This window comes from Macaca nemestrina, chromosome 11, assembly GCF_043159975.1.
Source record: "Macaca nemestrina isolate mMacNem1 chromosome 11, mMacNem.hap1, whole genome shotgun sequence".
NCBI classification, from domain to species: Eukaryota; Metazoa; Chordata; class Mammalia; order Primates; family Cercopithecidae; genus Macaca; species Macaca nemestrina.
In genome coordinates this window covers 38,360,310-38,378,132 of record NC_092135.1, presented here as the reverse complement: position 1 = coordinate 38,378,132, position 17,823 = coordinate 38,360,310, and the positions used below count along the sequence as shown (strand labels likewise).

General features: G+C 35.5%; 1 protein-coding gene across 4 annotated transcripts in view; it reads left to right on the top strand.

Annotated features, from left to right (window-relative positions):
• The window catches only part of LOC105492606 (LDL receptor related protein 1B), a 1,932,714-nt gene that overhangs the window by 1,609,334 nt on the left and 305,557 nt on the right, over nt 1-17,823 (top strand). For all 4 annotated transcript variants that reach the window (XR_011609732.1, XM_011759820.3, XM_011759819.3 and 1 more), the window contains exons 44-47: nt 9,923-10,115; nt 10,801-10,926; nt 14,697-14,825; nt 17,241-17,360. Coding sequence is in view for 3 of the 4 variants with exons in the window: in XM_011759820.3 (XP_011758122.2) it covers nt 9,923-10,115; nt 10,801-10,926; nt 14,697-14,825; nt 17,241-17,360 (568 nt within the window). In the remaining variant the exon portion in view is untranslated. The remainder of the gene's footprint in view (nt 1-9,922; nt 10,116-10,800; nt 10,927-14,696; nt 14,826-17,240; nt 17,361-17,823) is intronic.

The window sequence follows — 17,823 nt, the reverse complement described above, 5'->3', positions numbered from 1 at the left end:
AGTCAAAATTAATTCAAATCTTGGATGCTTTGAGGCTGACATAGTCTCAGATTGCTTAGTAAATCTGTGACCTTGAGATAACTTCTTCAAGCTTCAGTCATTACCAGTAAAATGTGGTTTAAAATAGTATCTACCGCAAGGGTTATTGTGTGGATTAAATTATGCATTACACATGTAATACATATGCATCCTGTGTATTAAAAGCATTCATGAAATGTTAGCTCTTACTGGTAATTAAAAAAGATGAAAAGATAAGTGAAAACTCATGAATTCTGGTAAAACGTGATTTAGGCAGTCTTTCATTTGTAAATACCGCTGTATTAATTGGTTTCTCCTTCGCTTTTCTCTCTTGCTCAAAATATCAGAAGTATTATACTTTGGATGAATGCTGTGGATCTTGACTGGTCTCTCTGAAACTCTTTTGGTTCTTATCTCAACTAGTCTGTACAGCAGAGGCAGAAGAATCTTTAAAACTACAAACAAATAATGCCATTAATCTGCTTTAACAATGTTAACAGTTGACCGCTGCTTTCAGAATAAAACTCAGAATCACAAACCATAGCCTGTAGAAAGGAATGTGTTATATGCCAGCCCTTCTTGCCTTTCTCATGCGGCCTGTTTTCTTCCCAGATGTCTGAGGGAGAGTCACACTCAGCCTTTGTTCAGTTTCCCGGCACTTCATGCTCCCCATTGTTGTTGGATTTTGCACCAAATATTCCCTCTGTCAAAGTCCTTTCTTCCCAGTCCCCCTCCTCTTTGCTTTTTTGTCCTTCCCTTTCCCAGGACAATCTTAGATGACATACCAGAGCAGTTATTATTTTTACACTCTCATAGCAAGCAATCTGTCCTCCATACTGATGTTAAAAATATGCATTTACTAAAAATTAAAACAGCTGTAAACCTCAAAGTATGGCTCTTGTTAGAGGAAGGAATGTTTGTTTTAGCTCAGGCTGCTATAATAAAATGCCATAGACTGAGTGGCTTAAACAACAGAGATTTATTTCTCACAATTCTGGGGGCTGGGAAGTGTGAGTTCAAGGTGTCAGCATGATGAGGCTCTAGTGATGGCCATACCCCTTCTTTGTCCTTTCTTTCTGTGTCCTCACATGACAGAGAGAAAGGGCTTTCATCTCTCTTCCTCTACATATAAGGACATTAATTACATCATTGGGGTCCCACCTACATGACTTTGTCTAAGCCTAATTACCTCCAAAGGCCTCACCCCCAATTATCATCATACTGGGGTTTCAACACCTGAATTTGTGTGAAGGGGACACAATACTCAGTCCATAATACTATTACAGGTGACTGTTTATATTCATGAAATACCGACTAGGAAATGGCATGCTATCTCTAAAGAAATCCAAAAGACAAATACCATATTAAATCTGTGTACTTACTAGGTATTAGCAGTCTTTTCAGATTTCCAATAGGACAATTTCTGCATTAGTTTTCCAAGGCTCCAGTGTGTATTTGTTTGCATGTGTGTGTGTTTGGAGGACTGACAGTGATGTGAAAATCACTGTTATACAGCAGTGTGTCCTGCACTTACATTGATAAAATTTTTCTAAGCACAAGAGAACTTAAGAAAGAACTCTCTTGTCATTTTGTAAAATGAGATGTTCTAATATATTACAGATAAAGGTAGATATTTTCCTTTCCTCTCTAAAAAGGTTGAAGTTTGGGGATATTTGCTTTTTTTAAGTTAAAATTTTATTTTACTCACAACTCAGAGTTCTTTGTACTGCTCCAGTGCCTGTCACTTTGAGTACTGAGCTCTTTCCCCTAGGAGGAAAAGACAAAGAAGTTGGGCAAACCATCTGCATAGCAGTGGGTAATGAAGCGAAGCACTTAGAAAAGAAAACAGATGAAGAGAGCCCCCAATTCAATGCCAAAATACTCCTATGGGGTTGCAATTTTCAGTCCAGGTTTTTGAAAGTCTTGAGCGCAGCCAGGCCATTTGAGCAGGTGCAGTGCAAAGGCCTCAAAACTCACAACAACGCGTGTTCCTACTCATAAGTGGGAGTTGAACAATGAGAACACATGGACACGAGGGGAACATCACATACCGGGGGGCCTGTCAGAGGGTGGGGGGCTAGGGGAGGGAGAACATTAGGAGAAATACCTAATCTAGATGACGAGTTGATGGGTGCAGCAAACCACCATGGCATGTGTATACCTATGTAACAAAACTGCAAGTTCTGCACATGTACCCCAGAACTTAAAGTATTGGGGAAAAAAAAAAAAAACTCACAACACTACAGCCGGTGCTAGGCCCCACTGTACGCCTGGATTGCAGAGCTAACGCGAGGCAGCCACCATCTCCCCATGATCTCTGTGTGAATTTGGGAAACGAATGGGAACTATAAGGGACATTGAAACTATACCCTTTGAGAGTAAGTATCTAAGGTACACCTAGTATGTTGACAGCTATTTCATTACTGGGTAGCACCAGATGCAAAGTAGGGAAAACAAAATATAAACAGTGACAGTAAAAATAGTATTTTACTCTGCTCCTGTCCTTCTATGTGCTGCTACTCAACTTTCCATTACTGCTTTTCTTTTCCTGTCTGCATGACAGTGATACAATGAGAAAGTTGTAATGAGTTGGACAGATAGGCTGTAGTGGGCTTACACCATTTTGGCTGGCAGCAGAAGTCCCATCAACTCCCTTTTAATTGAATACAAAAGCATATATTTGATACCAATTTGTAAGGTAAAAAAGGAAAGAAATATAAATTTCTAGTCCAAAATGGTGAATAATTATATATCTGTGTGGTAAGATTATTATTTTATTTATTTTTCCACTTTTCTCTGTTTTAAAATTCTTAACTACCCAAAGTGGGTCCCCAAATCAGATCATGGGCACCTGGAAGCTTGGGAGAAATGCAGAATCTCAGGGACAATACCTGACCTAGTGAATCCAAGTCTGAATTTCAACAACATCTCAAAGTGATTTATATGCACATTAAAGTTTAATAAATATCCCTTCATAAAATAGAAATTACTTATATATTCAGAAAAAATGGAAGTAATTGCTTGTATGAGAGAGTAATTAGCAGTTAATTTAGAATGAATGTGGCAGGGTTTTGGGAAATCAGAAGGATAATGTTGTTAATTACCTCACAATAATTTACAGTGTTTTGGGGTTTTTTGTTTTGTTTGTTTGTTTGTTTTTTGAGACAGAGTCTTGCTCTGTCACCCAGACTGGAGTGCGGTGGCATGATCTTGGCTCACTGCAACCTTTGCCTCCAGGGTTCAAGCGATTTTCCTGCCTCAGCCTCCTGAGTAGCTGTGATTACAGGCACGCATCACCATGCCTGGCTAATTTTTTGTATTATTAGTAGAGACGGGGCCTTCACCATGTTGGCCAGGCTGGTCACAAACTCCTGACCTCAGGTGATCTGCCTGCCTTGGCCTCCCAAAATGCTGTAATTACAGGCATGAGCCACCATGCCTGACAATTTATATTTTGATATAGGATGAGGGAGAGAGATGTGGTAATCTTTTAATTATCATATTCCTTAAATTATCTATTTTCTCCAAACTATGCCAATTTCAGTAGTTGCTAAATGTCTTAATGTTAGAGTATAGTAATTCCTATGGAGGCAATGTGTGGCAAAAGGATGGGGTTGGGATTTGGAGACGAAATAAGAAAGTGGTTAACAATGTGAACAGTGGGTGCAACTTTGCCACTTTGGCCAGGTTATCTAATTTATCTGCTCTTAAACTTTCTCATACATGTGAAGAAGATTATGTCTTCCTCACAGTTTATTAGTAAAACACTTAAATTGGTAATTGGCATGTAAGCTTGGTACATTTGCTGTTCTAATTTGGAGTTTAACCTTATACCAAATTCCAGATCCTACATTAATGAGGTGTTTCACTGTTGGCAAGTTGCAAATCTCTCCAAGCTGTTTCTTCATATCTGAATACAATCTGCAATAATCCTTGCCTCACTCAATGATCTTAAGAATTAAATGAATAATGTTTATAAGTACTTACTAAATACCTTGTATAATTTTCTTATTGGCTAGAATCATTGTGTGCATTAATTTTTGTTTGTTTTGCTAAATATTTATTTCTTGATTACCATTCCTTTGCAGTAATCATTCTTGTAAAAGTTTTTTTTTTTTTTTTCCTGGTTACAGGGAAAAGTAACCCAGTGAGTCCTGTTTGGAATATTAATACTGAGGCCAAAAAATCAAATTGATATCTTTATTAAAAATTTATATTTAGACAATTTAATTTGATTTTCAAATACAAAATTTAGAACAACTCTGCAAGCAGAAATCACTAAAGTCTGTAGTTCTAAAGTGGATACTGATTGCCAAGCTCTCTTGGCTTAGAATTTGATAAGGCAGAAGGCCCATTTCTTCATTCTAAGTATATGCCACAGCGCCTCCATCGATATAATTTCTCCATAAAAGGAAGGAATTACTTCCTATATTACATAATAGGAAGGCACAGATTTGTTCCAAATGAAACCAGGGCCTGGTTTTCTGAAAAATAAAATAAAACAGATAGACCACTGGCTAGATTAATAAAGAAGAAGTGAGAAAAGATCCAAATAAACAATTAGAAATGACAAAGGAGATATTACCACTGACCCCACAGAACTAGAAATAACCATCAGAGAATATTATGAGCACCTCTATGCACATACACTAGAAAATCGAGAATAAATACATTAATTCCTGGACACATATACCCTTCCAAGATTGAGCCAGGAAAACGTTGAATCCCTGAGCAGACCAATAATTAGCTCTGAAATGAAATAAGTAATAAATAGCCCACCAACCAAAAAAAGCCCAGGACCAGATGATTCACAGCCGAAGTCTACCAAATGTACAAAAATGAGTTGGTACCATTCCTGCTGAAATTATTCCAAAAAACTGAGGAGGAAGAAATCTTTAACAACTCATTATATGAGGCCAGCATCATCCTGATACCAAAACCTGGTAGAGACATAACAAATAAAGAAAACTTCAGGCCAATATCCTTGATGAACATTGATACAAAAGTTCTCAAGAAAATACTAGCAAACTGATTCCAGCAGCACATCAAAAAGCTTATCCTATGATCAAGTAGGCTTTATCCTTAGGATGCAAGGTTGGTTCAATATATGCAAATCAATAAAGGTGATTCATCATATAAATGGAACAAAAGACAAAAAAACACATGACTGTCTCAATAGATGCAGGAAAGGCTTTTGATAAAATTCAACACCCAAAACCTCAATAAACCAGGTATTAAAGGAACATACCTTAAACTAATAAAAGCCATCTATGACGAATCCATAGCCAACATCTTATTGAATAGACAAAAGCTGGAAGCATTCCTGTTGAAAATCAGCACAAGACAAGTGATATGTTTTGGCTGTGTCCCTACCCAAATCTCATTTTAAAATGTAGTTCCCGTAATCCCCATGTGTCATGGGAGGGACCCTGTGGGAGGTACTTGGGTCATAAGGATGGTTACCTCCATGCTGCTCTCATGAGAGTGAGTGAATTATCATGAGATCTGATAGTTTTATAAGGGGCTTTCCCCCTTCTTTCCTCTGCACTTCTCCTTGCTGCTGTCATGTGAACAACATGTTTGCTTCCCCTTCTGCCATTATTGTAAGTTTCCTGAGGCCTCCCCAGCCATGCTGAACTGTGGATCAATTAAACCTTTTTTCCTTTATAAATTATGCAGTCTTAGGTAAGTCTTTGTTAGTAGCATAAGAATGTACTAGTACAACAAGGATGCCCTCTCTCACCAACCCTTTTCAATATAGTATTGGAAGTCCTGGACGGAGCAATCAGGCAAGAGAAAGAAATAAGGGGCATCCAAGTGAGAGAGGAAATAAAAATATCTTTGTTTGCAGACAATATGATTCTATATCTAGAAAATACCATAGTCTCAGCCCAAAAGCTTCTTAAGCTGATAAACAATTTCAGCAAAGTCCCAGGATACAAAATCAATGTACACAAATTACTAGGATTCCTATACACTAACAACAACCAAACAGCCAAATCAGAAATGCAGTCCACTCACAATTGCAACACACACACACACACACACACACACACACACACACACACACACACACGCAAAATACCTAATAATACAACTAACCAGTGATGAGAAAGATCTCTGCAAGGAGTACTACAAAACACTGCTCAATGAAATCAGAGATGACACAACCAAATGTAAAAGCACTCCATGCTCATGGATATGAATAATCAATATTTTTAAAATGGCCATACCACCCAAAGGAATTTATAGATTAAATACTATTCTGATTAAACTACCATTGAAATTCTTCCCAGAGATAGAAAAAAATGGTTTTAAAATTCATACGAAACCAAAAAATGCCCAAATAGTCAAGGCATCCTAATCACACAAACTGACTTCAAACTGTACTACAGGGCTACAGTAACCAAAGAGCATGGTACTCATACAAAAACTGGCATATAGACCAATGCAACAGACTAGAGATTACAGAAATAAGGCTATATACCTACAACTGTCTGATCTTCAACAAAGCTGACAAAAACAAGCAAAGGGGAAAGGACTCTATTCAATAAATGGTGCTGGGATAACTAGCTAGCCATATGCAGAAGATTGAAACTGAACCGCTTTCTTAAGCCATACACAAAAATTAATTCAAAATGCATTAAATAATTAAATGTAAAACTCAAAACTATAAAAACCCTGGAAGACAAGGTAGGCAATACCATTCTAGACATAGGAACAGGCAAAGATTTTGTGACAAGGCACCAAAAGCAATTACAACAAAAGCAAAAATTGACAAATCAAATACAATTAAACTAAAGAGCTCTGCACAGCCAAAGAAACTATTGGCAGAGTTAACAGACCACCTACAGCACGGAAGAACATTTTTGCAAACTATGAGTCTTACAAAGGACTAATACCTAGCATTATTAAGAAACTTAAATTTACAAAAAAAAAAAAACTCATGGAAATGTTGTCAAGTGACAGACACTTTTCAAAAGAAGGCATACATGCAGCCAAAAAAATATGCAAAAAACCTCAACATCGAGAAATGCAATTAGAGAAGTGCAAATCAAAACCATGAGATACCATTTCACACCAGTCAGAATGGCTATTATTAAAAAGTCAATAAATAACAGATGCTGGCAAGGTTGTAGAGAAAAAGGAAAATGTTTTCAACCATTGTGGAAAACAGTGTGATGATTTCTCGAAAGCCTAAAAATAGAGATACCATTGGACCCAGCAATCCCATTACTGGGTATATACCCAAAGGAATGTAAATCATTCTATTGTAAAGATACATGCACATGTATGTTAATTACAACCCTACTCACAATAGCAAAGACATGGAATCTACCTAAATGCCCATCAATGGTAGACTGGATAAAGAAGATGTGCTGCATTTATACCATGGAATACCATGCAACCACCAAAAATAACAAGATCTTGTCCTTTGTAGAAACATGGATGGAGCTGGAGGACATTATCTGTAGCAAACTAATGCAGAAACAGAAAACCAAATACCACATGTTCTCACTTATAATTGGGAGCTAAATGATGGGAACACATGGACATATAGAGGAGAACAACAGACACTGGGACCCATTGGAGGGTAGAGGGTGAGAGGAGCGAGAGGATCAGGAAAAATAATGAAAATAATGAATGGGTACTAAACTTAACCCCTGAGGGATGAAACAGTCTGTACAATGAACCCCTGTGATACAAACTTACCTATAAAACAAACCTGCACATATACCCCTGAACTTAAAAGTTAATAAAGGAATATAAATGTTTTTATTACCACCGAATTATACACTTAAAGATTGTAAAGATGACAAATTGCACACATATGTTATACTTCTTCTTCTCTATACATCTCTTTATTTAGGATTTTGTTAATTTCTCTTAGCAATGTTTTATAGTTTTCAGATTCTTGTACATATGTTTTTACATTTAAATATTTTATATTTGTAGAGGCTATTGTAAATAGCTGTTTTTTTATTTCAATTTCTAATTGTTCATAGCTAGTATACAGAAATACAATTTACTTTTTAATAACAGCCATGTATCCTGCAATTTTACTAAATTAATTTATTCATTCTAGCAGTATTTGTTGTAGATTCTGTTAAATGTTTTACGTAGAGGATTTAGTCACTTGCAAATGAAGACAGTTTGACTTATCTTTTCCCATGTAGATTCTTTTTATTTTTTATTTTTTTGCCTTATTATACTAGTTAGAAACTCCAGGATAATGTTAAATAGAAGTAGTGACAGTGATCACCCCTGTTTTGTGCCTCGTTATATTTCTATTATTAGTTTTTGAGTTTTTTGTCAAGAATAGAAGCCATATCTTATCGTGGTTTTTCTGCATGTGTTGGGACATGTATATGAGTTTTCTTCTTTAGTCAGCTATTATGGTGAATTATGCTGATTGATTTTTTAATATTGAATCAAGTTGTATTCCTGGGACAAATCTAATTTTATGATGTATTAGCCATTTTATTGACATAAAAACCCAGTTTTTAGTTTTACTGATTTTGCTCTATTGTTTTTCTGTTTTCTATTTTGTTAAATTTCCCTTCATTAGTTTCTTCCCTTTATTACTTTGAGTTTAAGTTACTTTTCTTCTAGTTTCTTAAAGTGGAAGCAGAAGTCATTGATTTGAGGATTTTCTTCCTTTTTACATTTTCCTTGCATAGTAGTTTGCTGGTATACATTTTTATACTCTCAAAAAAAATTATTGACAGTTAAGCTAGTTTGAAACAGTTTGCTCCTTTCAGGCTTGGCTTCTACAATTTGTTAGAGAAGACTAGAACAAAGTTTATTTAGTCTAGGTTAACAGTTCCCCACTGCTCAGGCAGACCCTAAAGAGTATTCAGAGTCTCATGAATTAGAATTTGAATTAAATATTTGAATCTGATTGTTGTTAACAGGCATGATTTCTGGACCCATGTGAACTTGGGGACTTTTCTCTCTCATCCTTTCCAGTGGTTCTTTCACCAGCCTGGAGGAGTTGGCTCGCACACATGCATGCACTTATCAGTACTTGACTGAATGCTCCAGGATGACTCTTTTCAGATACCCACAGTTCCCTCTGCTGAACTCTCTACTCTTGACCCTCTGCCCAGTGAGATATAGCAACCCATAACTTTCCCATAACTTTCACTTCCCATAACTTTTATTCATGGAATTATCTGGGCTCTGTTTCTGTCCTGTGTGTGCTGCTACTTATAATCTCTCTCTGGTAAATGGTGGATGCCATGGGATGCACCCAGTATTTCCTATTACCCAGAAATCAATGCCTTTCATTTCCTGATGTGCAGTGTTTTCAAAAGTGTTGTTTCCTATATTTTGCTCTTGTGTGGTTGTCTTAGATGAAAAGATAAATCTAGTCCCTTTTGCTCCATACTGATCTGAGTGAAAGTATGGTCTTTACTTCTAAACTTTTATTCTCAGACATGTACTAGTTTAGTCACTCATGTGGTGAACTTCCTGAAGAAAGAACCTAGATCTTATGGTTCTTTATATTCCATAGGTAGTTCTGGGAACTTGATGAGTATCTACTGTATATCCGGTGATTTCTTACTAAAGGTTAATAAATGTTTATAATCTTCATCTAATATTTTTGGCTTGTTGATTTTTGTTTATAATACCAAACAATATACTTGTTGTACACATTGAATTGTTAAATAAAAGTATACTTGAGATATTATGTAAGTACATTGCAAGCACTAACAATGACTAAAACATTTTAAATATAAAGCATATCATAATTCATTTAGTAAAATTTTATTTTTATCTGATGATTTATGTTAATTAAATCCAACTAAACCAAATCTTTTATTTTTGAAGCAAAAATGGGTGTGGATATATAAATATCTATATATTCATCATAAAAATACAGTATTTTAATTTATTTCAGGTGATAGTTAAGTCCGGCCCAGGAACTTTCCTCAGCTTGGCTGTTTATGACAATTATATATTCTGGTCAGACTGGGGAAGAAGAGCTATCCTGCGGTCCAACAAGTACACAGGAGGAGACACAAAAATTCTTCGTTCCGATATTCCACATCAGCCAATGGGAATCATAGCTGTTGCCAATGACACCAATAGCTGTAAGTTATAATAGAAAGCAAATGTATTTCCTCATTGTATACTCTCTGATCTCTAAAAACGTATAGATGTTTCCTAGTAATAGTTAGATTTGTTTTTTCTTTTTAAAAATATTATTTTTTATAACTACGATGGTTGATTTTGTTTTTTTTATAGTTCTTAGGAATAGTGTTCAAGATTTGGCTGTTCAAAATATTGAAATTATCTGAAATATTCAAGGCAACTTCTATATTGCATAATTTACCATCACAGGAGCAGTTCATTTTTAATTATTTCTTCTAAAAATTTTATTTCTCTCTCAATCTTCATATCTTTGAATTTTCAAATCAAGTTGTTTCAAATCATGAAAATTACACTTGATAGATAAACTTTGCATCTGGGCTTAACAGTTCTTTAGTCAATGCAGTGCTTACAAAATTGCAGTTTGCAGTATCAATGTGGTTTCTAGCAGAACTAGTTCATTTGATGCCATGGTATCAGATGTATTAGAAAGATTTGATTAGTGTTACATACTTTTGTAATGTACTTAGCCTTAGGAGTGCTTAGATTTTCAAAAGTCCTGAATGTTGCTTTTTAATGGCATATTATTGAGAGATTGAGGTAGTCTAATAGTTTACTATTAATATATATCTAACATAGAATAGAAATTCGATATAAAATGTTACCAATACAACCTCTTTATTGTAGGTGAACTTTCTCCATGTGCATTATTGAATGGAGGCTGCCATGACTTGTGCCTTTTAACTCCCAATGGGAGAGTGAATTGTTCCTGCAGAGGGGACCGAATATTGCTAGAGGACAACAGATGTGTGAGTAAGTAAAGAGAATTGAAATGTAATATGACATATCTGTTCCAAATTCCACACACATAACTGAAATTGTGTTTGTGTATTCATGAAGTTATACTCTCTTCCAATATTAGAAGCTTAGTCATGTTATCTCTCTGCTCTAAAGAAAACTGAGTTCGCTGTTCTGCTTAGTTATAACACCATGTACTAGATAATGATAACCAAAATGGTAACATATGTTTTTACCCTCCTGGTTGTGCACTAGAAAGTATTGGGGCTAGGTAGAGAAGTATCTGCACACAATGGTCATCTGAAAACTTCCAGTTGTGACTTTGTGAATTCAATCAATAGCAAAAGTAATTGAAGCTGAAATAAACTGGTATACAGGCAGTATATCAGTAGCCTTGCAGTAAAACCACTCACAGTCCGTCACAGTATGTAAATGAGAGAGAATGGCTCATGCAGCTTATTTGTAATCATTTCCAAACTGTTAATTAAGAGTGTAACATTGCAGCCTTGTATGATGTTTATACCTTCCAAAGGCATTACAATCTTTAATTAGTACCATTACAATATATACTTATTAACAGCTAAGTTTCCAAAACTGTTTCCAAAATAAATCAAGGTTCAAGTGTTTCAATACTGCCATGAAAAGCTTGCAAGCAAAATTTAAAAAGGTTAATTTCCTTTTAACATTAAGACAATATATATGTGAGGTGGGAGAGAAGAATCTTGTTGGAAATTGGTGAAATCACTCTCAGGATGTGTCAAATTTGATACATTTTTTTCTCTCCTCACCCATTAAATATATCCTCAGTGCATATCTTTTCATGCAGAAAATTAACAGAGTTGGATATGTCTACATAATAAAAATAAGTATTTTTCATCTTCATCTTCAGTCGTTTTTTACTCTTTTTCCAATGGAAGGATTTTATCTCTTTCCTGCTCTTCAATGTAAGTGCTTGGGCATAATTTTCTTTAGCTTTAAAACTATTACACCATATACAAAATAACATAGACATATTTTCTCACTGTGCAAGTTGATACTACAACCCAAAAAGGCACCTCTTAGCACAAAAAGTAAAAGTTGTTTTATTTAAGACTGTGCCAAAGCAAATGAGAAAATGATGCAATTGGTCAAAATTTTAAATACAGATGGCCAATTTCCATATTTCGGACCACAAATTCCCATATTTCTTTGTCACTTAACACTTCTCTGAATTGCTCAGGCAATGGCTTAAATTCTTTCAGTTTGCCTTTGTGGTTTCAGCTGTAATGATCTGGATCTGATGCCATCTGTAAGCCTGGAGTGTTAGACATGCATTAGAATCACTCATGTTTCTTTCACAGGTCACTGCAGGCTAGTAGTGAAGCAATGCCTTTAGTCACAACGGCAAAGCTTATTTCTGTACAGTGGAGGCCTGTCCTTGCTGCATAATACATTCAATACAACTGTCCCTACTAAGCTTTCTCTATTGATGAGAGGAAATGAATCAGGAAGAAAACTGTAATTTTAAACAAGCACGATTGTATTCACATGGAACTGTAGAGTGATATTGGATTCCTCAGAGCTCACAATCTGTTATAGAGGCAGACGACATCCATTGTGCATTCATATTGAAATCCTGTAGTCCAGCGGAGAGATTAGAGAGTAACTCTTGGCTTCTCCTTGTCAAATTCATCTTTAGGGACATGAGAATGTTTGTAGCATATCTGTGTCCTCATCTAAGTGATTTTACCCAGAGCAGTTCATGAATGTTAATGGCAGCATTAAAGGGGTGAAAGGTCATGTACTAACACCTAACTGAGGGCAAATGAGGGAAAACCATTTGTTGTCATAACTGTTGACAAGAAGATTAGGCAGTCCCCTTGCATACAACATTGCTAATCTTATTGTAATCCATAAAAGAAATAGATATAGTAAATATAATTAGATGAAGTAATTGCTGTTCAGGAGAATAAGGGCAACTGAACCATGATGTTTCCAGAAAGAAGCAGAAAGCACTCAATATTATTTTATCAAATGAACGTACCTGAAGAAGAATTGTATTCATATAATATTTGTTTTTGCATAATATACAAAACCTATTTATCTTTGAATAGTTTTTGTCTTTTCCCCAAAGGCACTAAGATGGCAACAATGGACATTTGGGTCTGTTAGAGTGAGGAGAGAAAGAGGGTGGACAAAGATAAAAAAATTAACTATTGGTACTATGCTCAGTACCTGGGTGACAGGATCAATCATATCTTAAACCTCAGTATCATGTAGTAAACCCATGTAACAAACGTGCACCTGTACCTGCTGAATCTAAATAAAAATTGACATAATTAAAAAAAAAGCCTTAGATAAATAGACCCTCTACTAAATTAATTAAATTCTAGGAATAATAAAGAAATAAAACCTTGGAAAGTTCAAATAGTACTAGTGGCTGTTTAATTGAATATTCCTGAAATAAAGCTCAAAAACTAATACTAAATTATAAAATTAAGCTATATTCTTTCATTAGCAGAGATGAATGAATTCTGCTTACCTCCAACATAAATAATACAAATGTATTTAAATGTACAATTATTCAGCAAGCAACAGGGTGAGTACATACATGCAAGCAGACAGTATATCCCAAAAATTGGATCCCAAAGTCTGCTGGTAAATCTATTACTGAAGATTAAAAATAAGTCCATTGTCCTCAATAGAAACCCTTAAAAATAGTAATCACATACTGCCATTGTAAGGATGAAACTTAACTGTAGAAAAGATCTTTTTGTACTTTCAGACTCTTAACTTACAAATTAGTGCAAATCACCTAAAAATTCAAACTCTTAATTTCTAATAAAAATTCTGAGGCTTAGAAATGAGACTTTCTGACAGCAGTCATTTGGAGTCCATAGCATCAGGTGCACATGCTTTCCACTTGACCATTGTCCTCCTGCCCCTCATCCCACTGATTCCTGTACACTTTATGGAGTAGGTGCTGCTCATGTATGGCAGCAAGAAAGAGTCTGCTCCTGGGAACCTCCCACACATGGATCTGACAAAGGTCTTATTTTAACAATTCTTATATTTCTGAACAGTATAACTTGCTACTGAGGTTTAATCAGAAGATAGTTAGGAAGACCAGAAAGTGGGGAAAAGTAGGGACTATTCATTTGACTGAGATGATTTACATCGAACATTCACAATGGGTACTGTACGCACTGAAAAATATTAGTATATTGAAAAATACTAATAGATTCCAGTAACAAAACACAAAAACACTTTCAGTATGTACAGAGCTCATTTAACTGGCTCTTTTTAAAAACAATAATAATAATAATTATTATTATTACTCTTTTGAGACACAGTCCTGCCCTGTTGCCCAGGCTGGAGTGCAGTGGCGAGATCTCCATTCACTGCAACCTTGGCCTCCCAGGTTCAAATGATTCTCCTGCCTCAACCTCCCATGTAGCTGGGACTGCAGGCACGTGTCACCACGCCCGGCTAATTTTTTGTATTTTTGGTAGAGATGGGGTTTCACCATGTTATCCAGGATGGTCTCAATCTCCTGACCTCGTGATCCGCCCACCTCGGCCTCCAAAAGTGCTGAGATTACAGGCGTGAGCCTCTGTGCCTGGCCAGAAAATTATTTTTTAAGATCTTAATTTCATAAAGAAATGTCATAAACCATGGCTCTTTAATTTTACATTTTGATAAATTTTAGTTTATCTTTATAATTAAAATTAAGAAAAATAATTGTAGTGGTGTCAAAAAATATTGGTCATTGCACAAAAGAATTGACTTTTTTTTTTTCCTTGCAGCTAAAAATTCCTCCTGCAACATTTATTCAGAGTTTGAATGTGGAAATGGTGAGTGCATTGACTACCAGCTCACCTGTGATGGCATTCCTCACTGTAAGGATAAATCAGATGAAAAACTGCTCTACTGTGGTAAGTGTCCAATATGGGTTTGCTCATTTCAGATAAAGTTTTCTGATTCTTTTATAGTTTTTGCTTTGCTTGTCTCTGTTTGGTTTATGTGGATAATTTCTTTAATATTTCTCATTAACCTGTTGATCTAAGGCAATTGATGTGGCTTTGCTTGTGTTAAAATGAGGTACTTTATCTCCTATTCGATAGCCATGATATTCACTAAATAATTTCTTCATGGTTTTATATCCACTAAATAGACCTTTTTATTTTATTTTATTTTATTTTTATTTAAAGAGACAGAGTCTCATTGTGTTGTCCAGACTGGTCTTAAACTGCTGATCTCAAGCAATCCTCCTGCCTCAGCCTCACAGAGTGCTAGGATAACAGGTCTGAGCATCACATCCAGCCAGAATATGAATATTTTTAAAAGTAGTAGCTAATCTTCTGAACTCCCTACTTATTCATCTCCAGCAGTAGGTTTTAGGTTTACTTTCCTTAAAATGTAACTCAGAAATATCAGTGGTTTTTGGATATGGACAGGCTTACTCTGAAGCAAAGTTTCACCAACAGACAATAGCACATTGTTGGGTTGTTATCAAAGTCTTGTCAGTTCTATTTCTGTCTCTAGGGTTAGCATGGGAGCTAGTGTCCTTTGGTACAAAGGCTCATTTCCTTAGGCACGGTCCACATCAAACATAGAATTCCACCAGCTATGCTGCTTTTGGTAACACTTAGTGACAGTCAACCTCTAACCTCCCTTAGGAGTAGAGATTAACTTTTATGCTCTAGTAAGCAGCTGAGATTTCCCTTCATTGCAACAATATTTTTCCTGGAAATCTGCCTTTGCATAATCATTGATAATCATTGTATATTTGATCCAGATTTTTAAAAAATGGTCCTGATCTATTTTTAATCCTGGAAATCCAATAGCATTGGGCTCATATGCTATGCAAAATTTAGGAGTCTATATCTGAAATTGCTACATTTTATGTCTACTTTTCTCCTCTATCCCATTATCTGGTAATAATTACACCTGAATAATTAAAGAAAAGTCAGAACAAGGGAAAGACAGGATCTGTGAGTTCCACAGACAGTCTTCTCACTCTTTTACATTACATGATAACACACCATCATTTAAACTGAGAGTCTAATGTAATTTGTCCATAATTGATATGCAACCAATATCTTAAAGAATTTATCTCAAATAACATATTCGCTTTAATGAATGGCTATATTCTATAAGATATAAAAATATTAAAGCATATAAAAGTAATAAACTCACAGGTTTGCATTTACTATAAGTTGACTTGAGATTATATTTCATGTTATTTTTATCTTTGTGGAGGTCAGATGATACTCATGTAGAGCAGGAGTTGGCAAGCATTTTCTGTAAAGATTCAGCTGGTAAATATGTTAGGTTTTGTGGGTCATATATGCTTTCTGTCATATATCCTCTGTTGTTTATTATTTATCATCCTTTAAAAATGTTAAAGCTATTGTTAGTCCAATAGCGATATGAAAACAGTCTCACAGGCTAGATCTGGCCTATGGATAATAGTTTGCCAATGCCAGGTATAGAGTATGGGCTTTGGACTCACACCTGAAGTTAGATCTTTGTTCCCAAACCTGCTAGTGTAACTAGCCTAGTGTACAAACCCTAGTGTGACTAGGGTAAGTAACATAACTCACTTCTCTGTGTTTTAGTTTTCTGCTATGAAATAGCTAGCTCTTATGAGTAGTTGAGAGTATTAAACCAGCAAGTATTTATCTACATATACTCAGTACAGAGCCTGGGGCAAAGCTGACGTTTAATACATGGCGGCTATAATTATTGTAAGTAGTAGCTTCTGCCCCAAATCAGAGAATGTCAAGAAACTTTCATAATGGTAAATAGAACTCAGAAGGTCATTCTTTCTCAGGGAATTCTGTAGATATTTTAAGATAATTTTAAAGAGCATTTTATTGATATTTAGATGACTCCGTGAGACACTGATTCAGGAATACATGTTTTGTTGCTTTTTCTCCTTGTTATAAAATCCTTGCAGATAGATGCAAAGGATACAGGAAATGGATGTTGGAGTGTTTTTGCTATGTTTGAGGTACATATTTATTGCTTCAGAATTGAATACGTGATATATGTTTATTTCTGTGCTACTTGACAGAATTGCCAGAAACAATAACATGGGTATAACTTGAAAAGATCTCCAGGCATGAATGACTAAAGTTAAAACACTAAGTCGGAAAGGGCCCTTGCTGAATGAACTACACTTTGACAATACAGAAACATTCTAATCCACAGCTTTTGTACGGCACAGCACTTGTTTTATAGATCCATAATCCAGTCATTATGAATGAAATATTATCTGTGATTTTCATTTTGTACAAATATTTCTATATGATCTCTGGTTATGAGTTTCTACTTTTATTTATAAGAAAACAGAAGCTGTCGAAGAGGCTTCAAACCTTGCTATAATCGCCGCTGCATTCCTCATGGCAAGTTATGTGATGGAGAAAATGACTGTGGAGACAACTCTGATGAATTAGATTGTAAAGGTAAATACTTGTTCCATCAGTCTCGGAGTATGGGTGTGCTAAGTGTTTCCTGAACTTTTCCAGCATTCATTTCTGAGAGCTCTATGGTATATAACACCTAGTAACATCTATGGATCACATTTTGGTAAATGCTGTTGGAATGAAGTTGCTAAAGTTACTTGAAAATTCTGACTATGTTCTCTATTTCTGTTTTCTATTCGTTTCCTCACTTTAAAACACTTATAATTTCTCACCTCTTCAGTTCCACCTTCCTGGATTTGGACATTTCTACCAGAATGTGTAATATTGAATTTTCTGCTCCAAAAATGTTCCCCTTTATCCCGTAGTTCTCTGTTTTACTCATGATCACATTTTCCTAACCACTGTACAGGAAACTTTGGTGTTCTCCTTAATTTCTCCTTCTCACATATCCAATCATCAACACATCTTCCAGTTCTTTGAAATAGCTTCCATTTCAATCCAA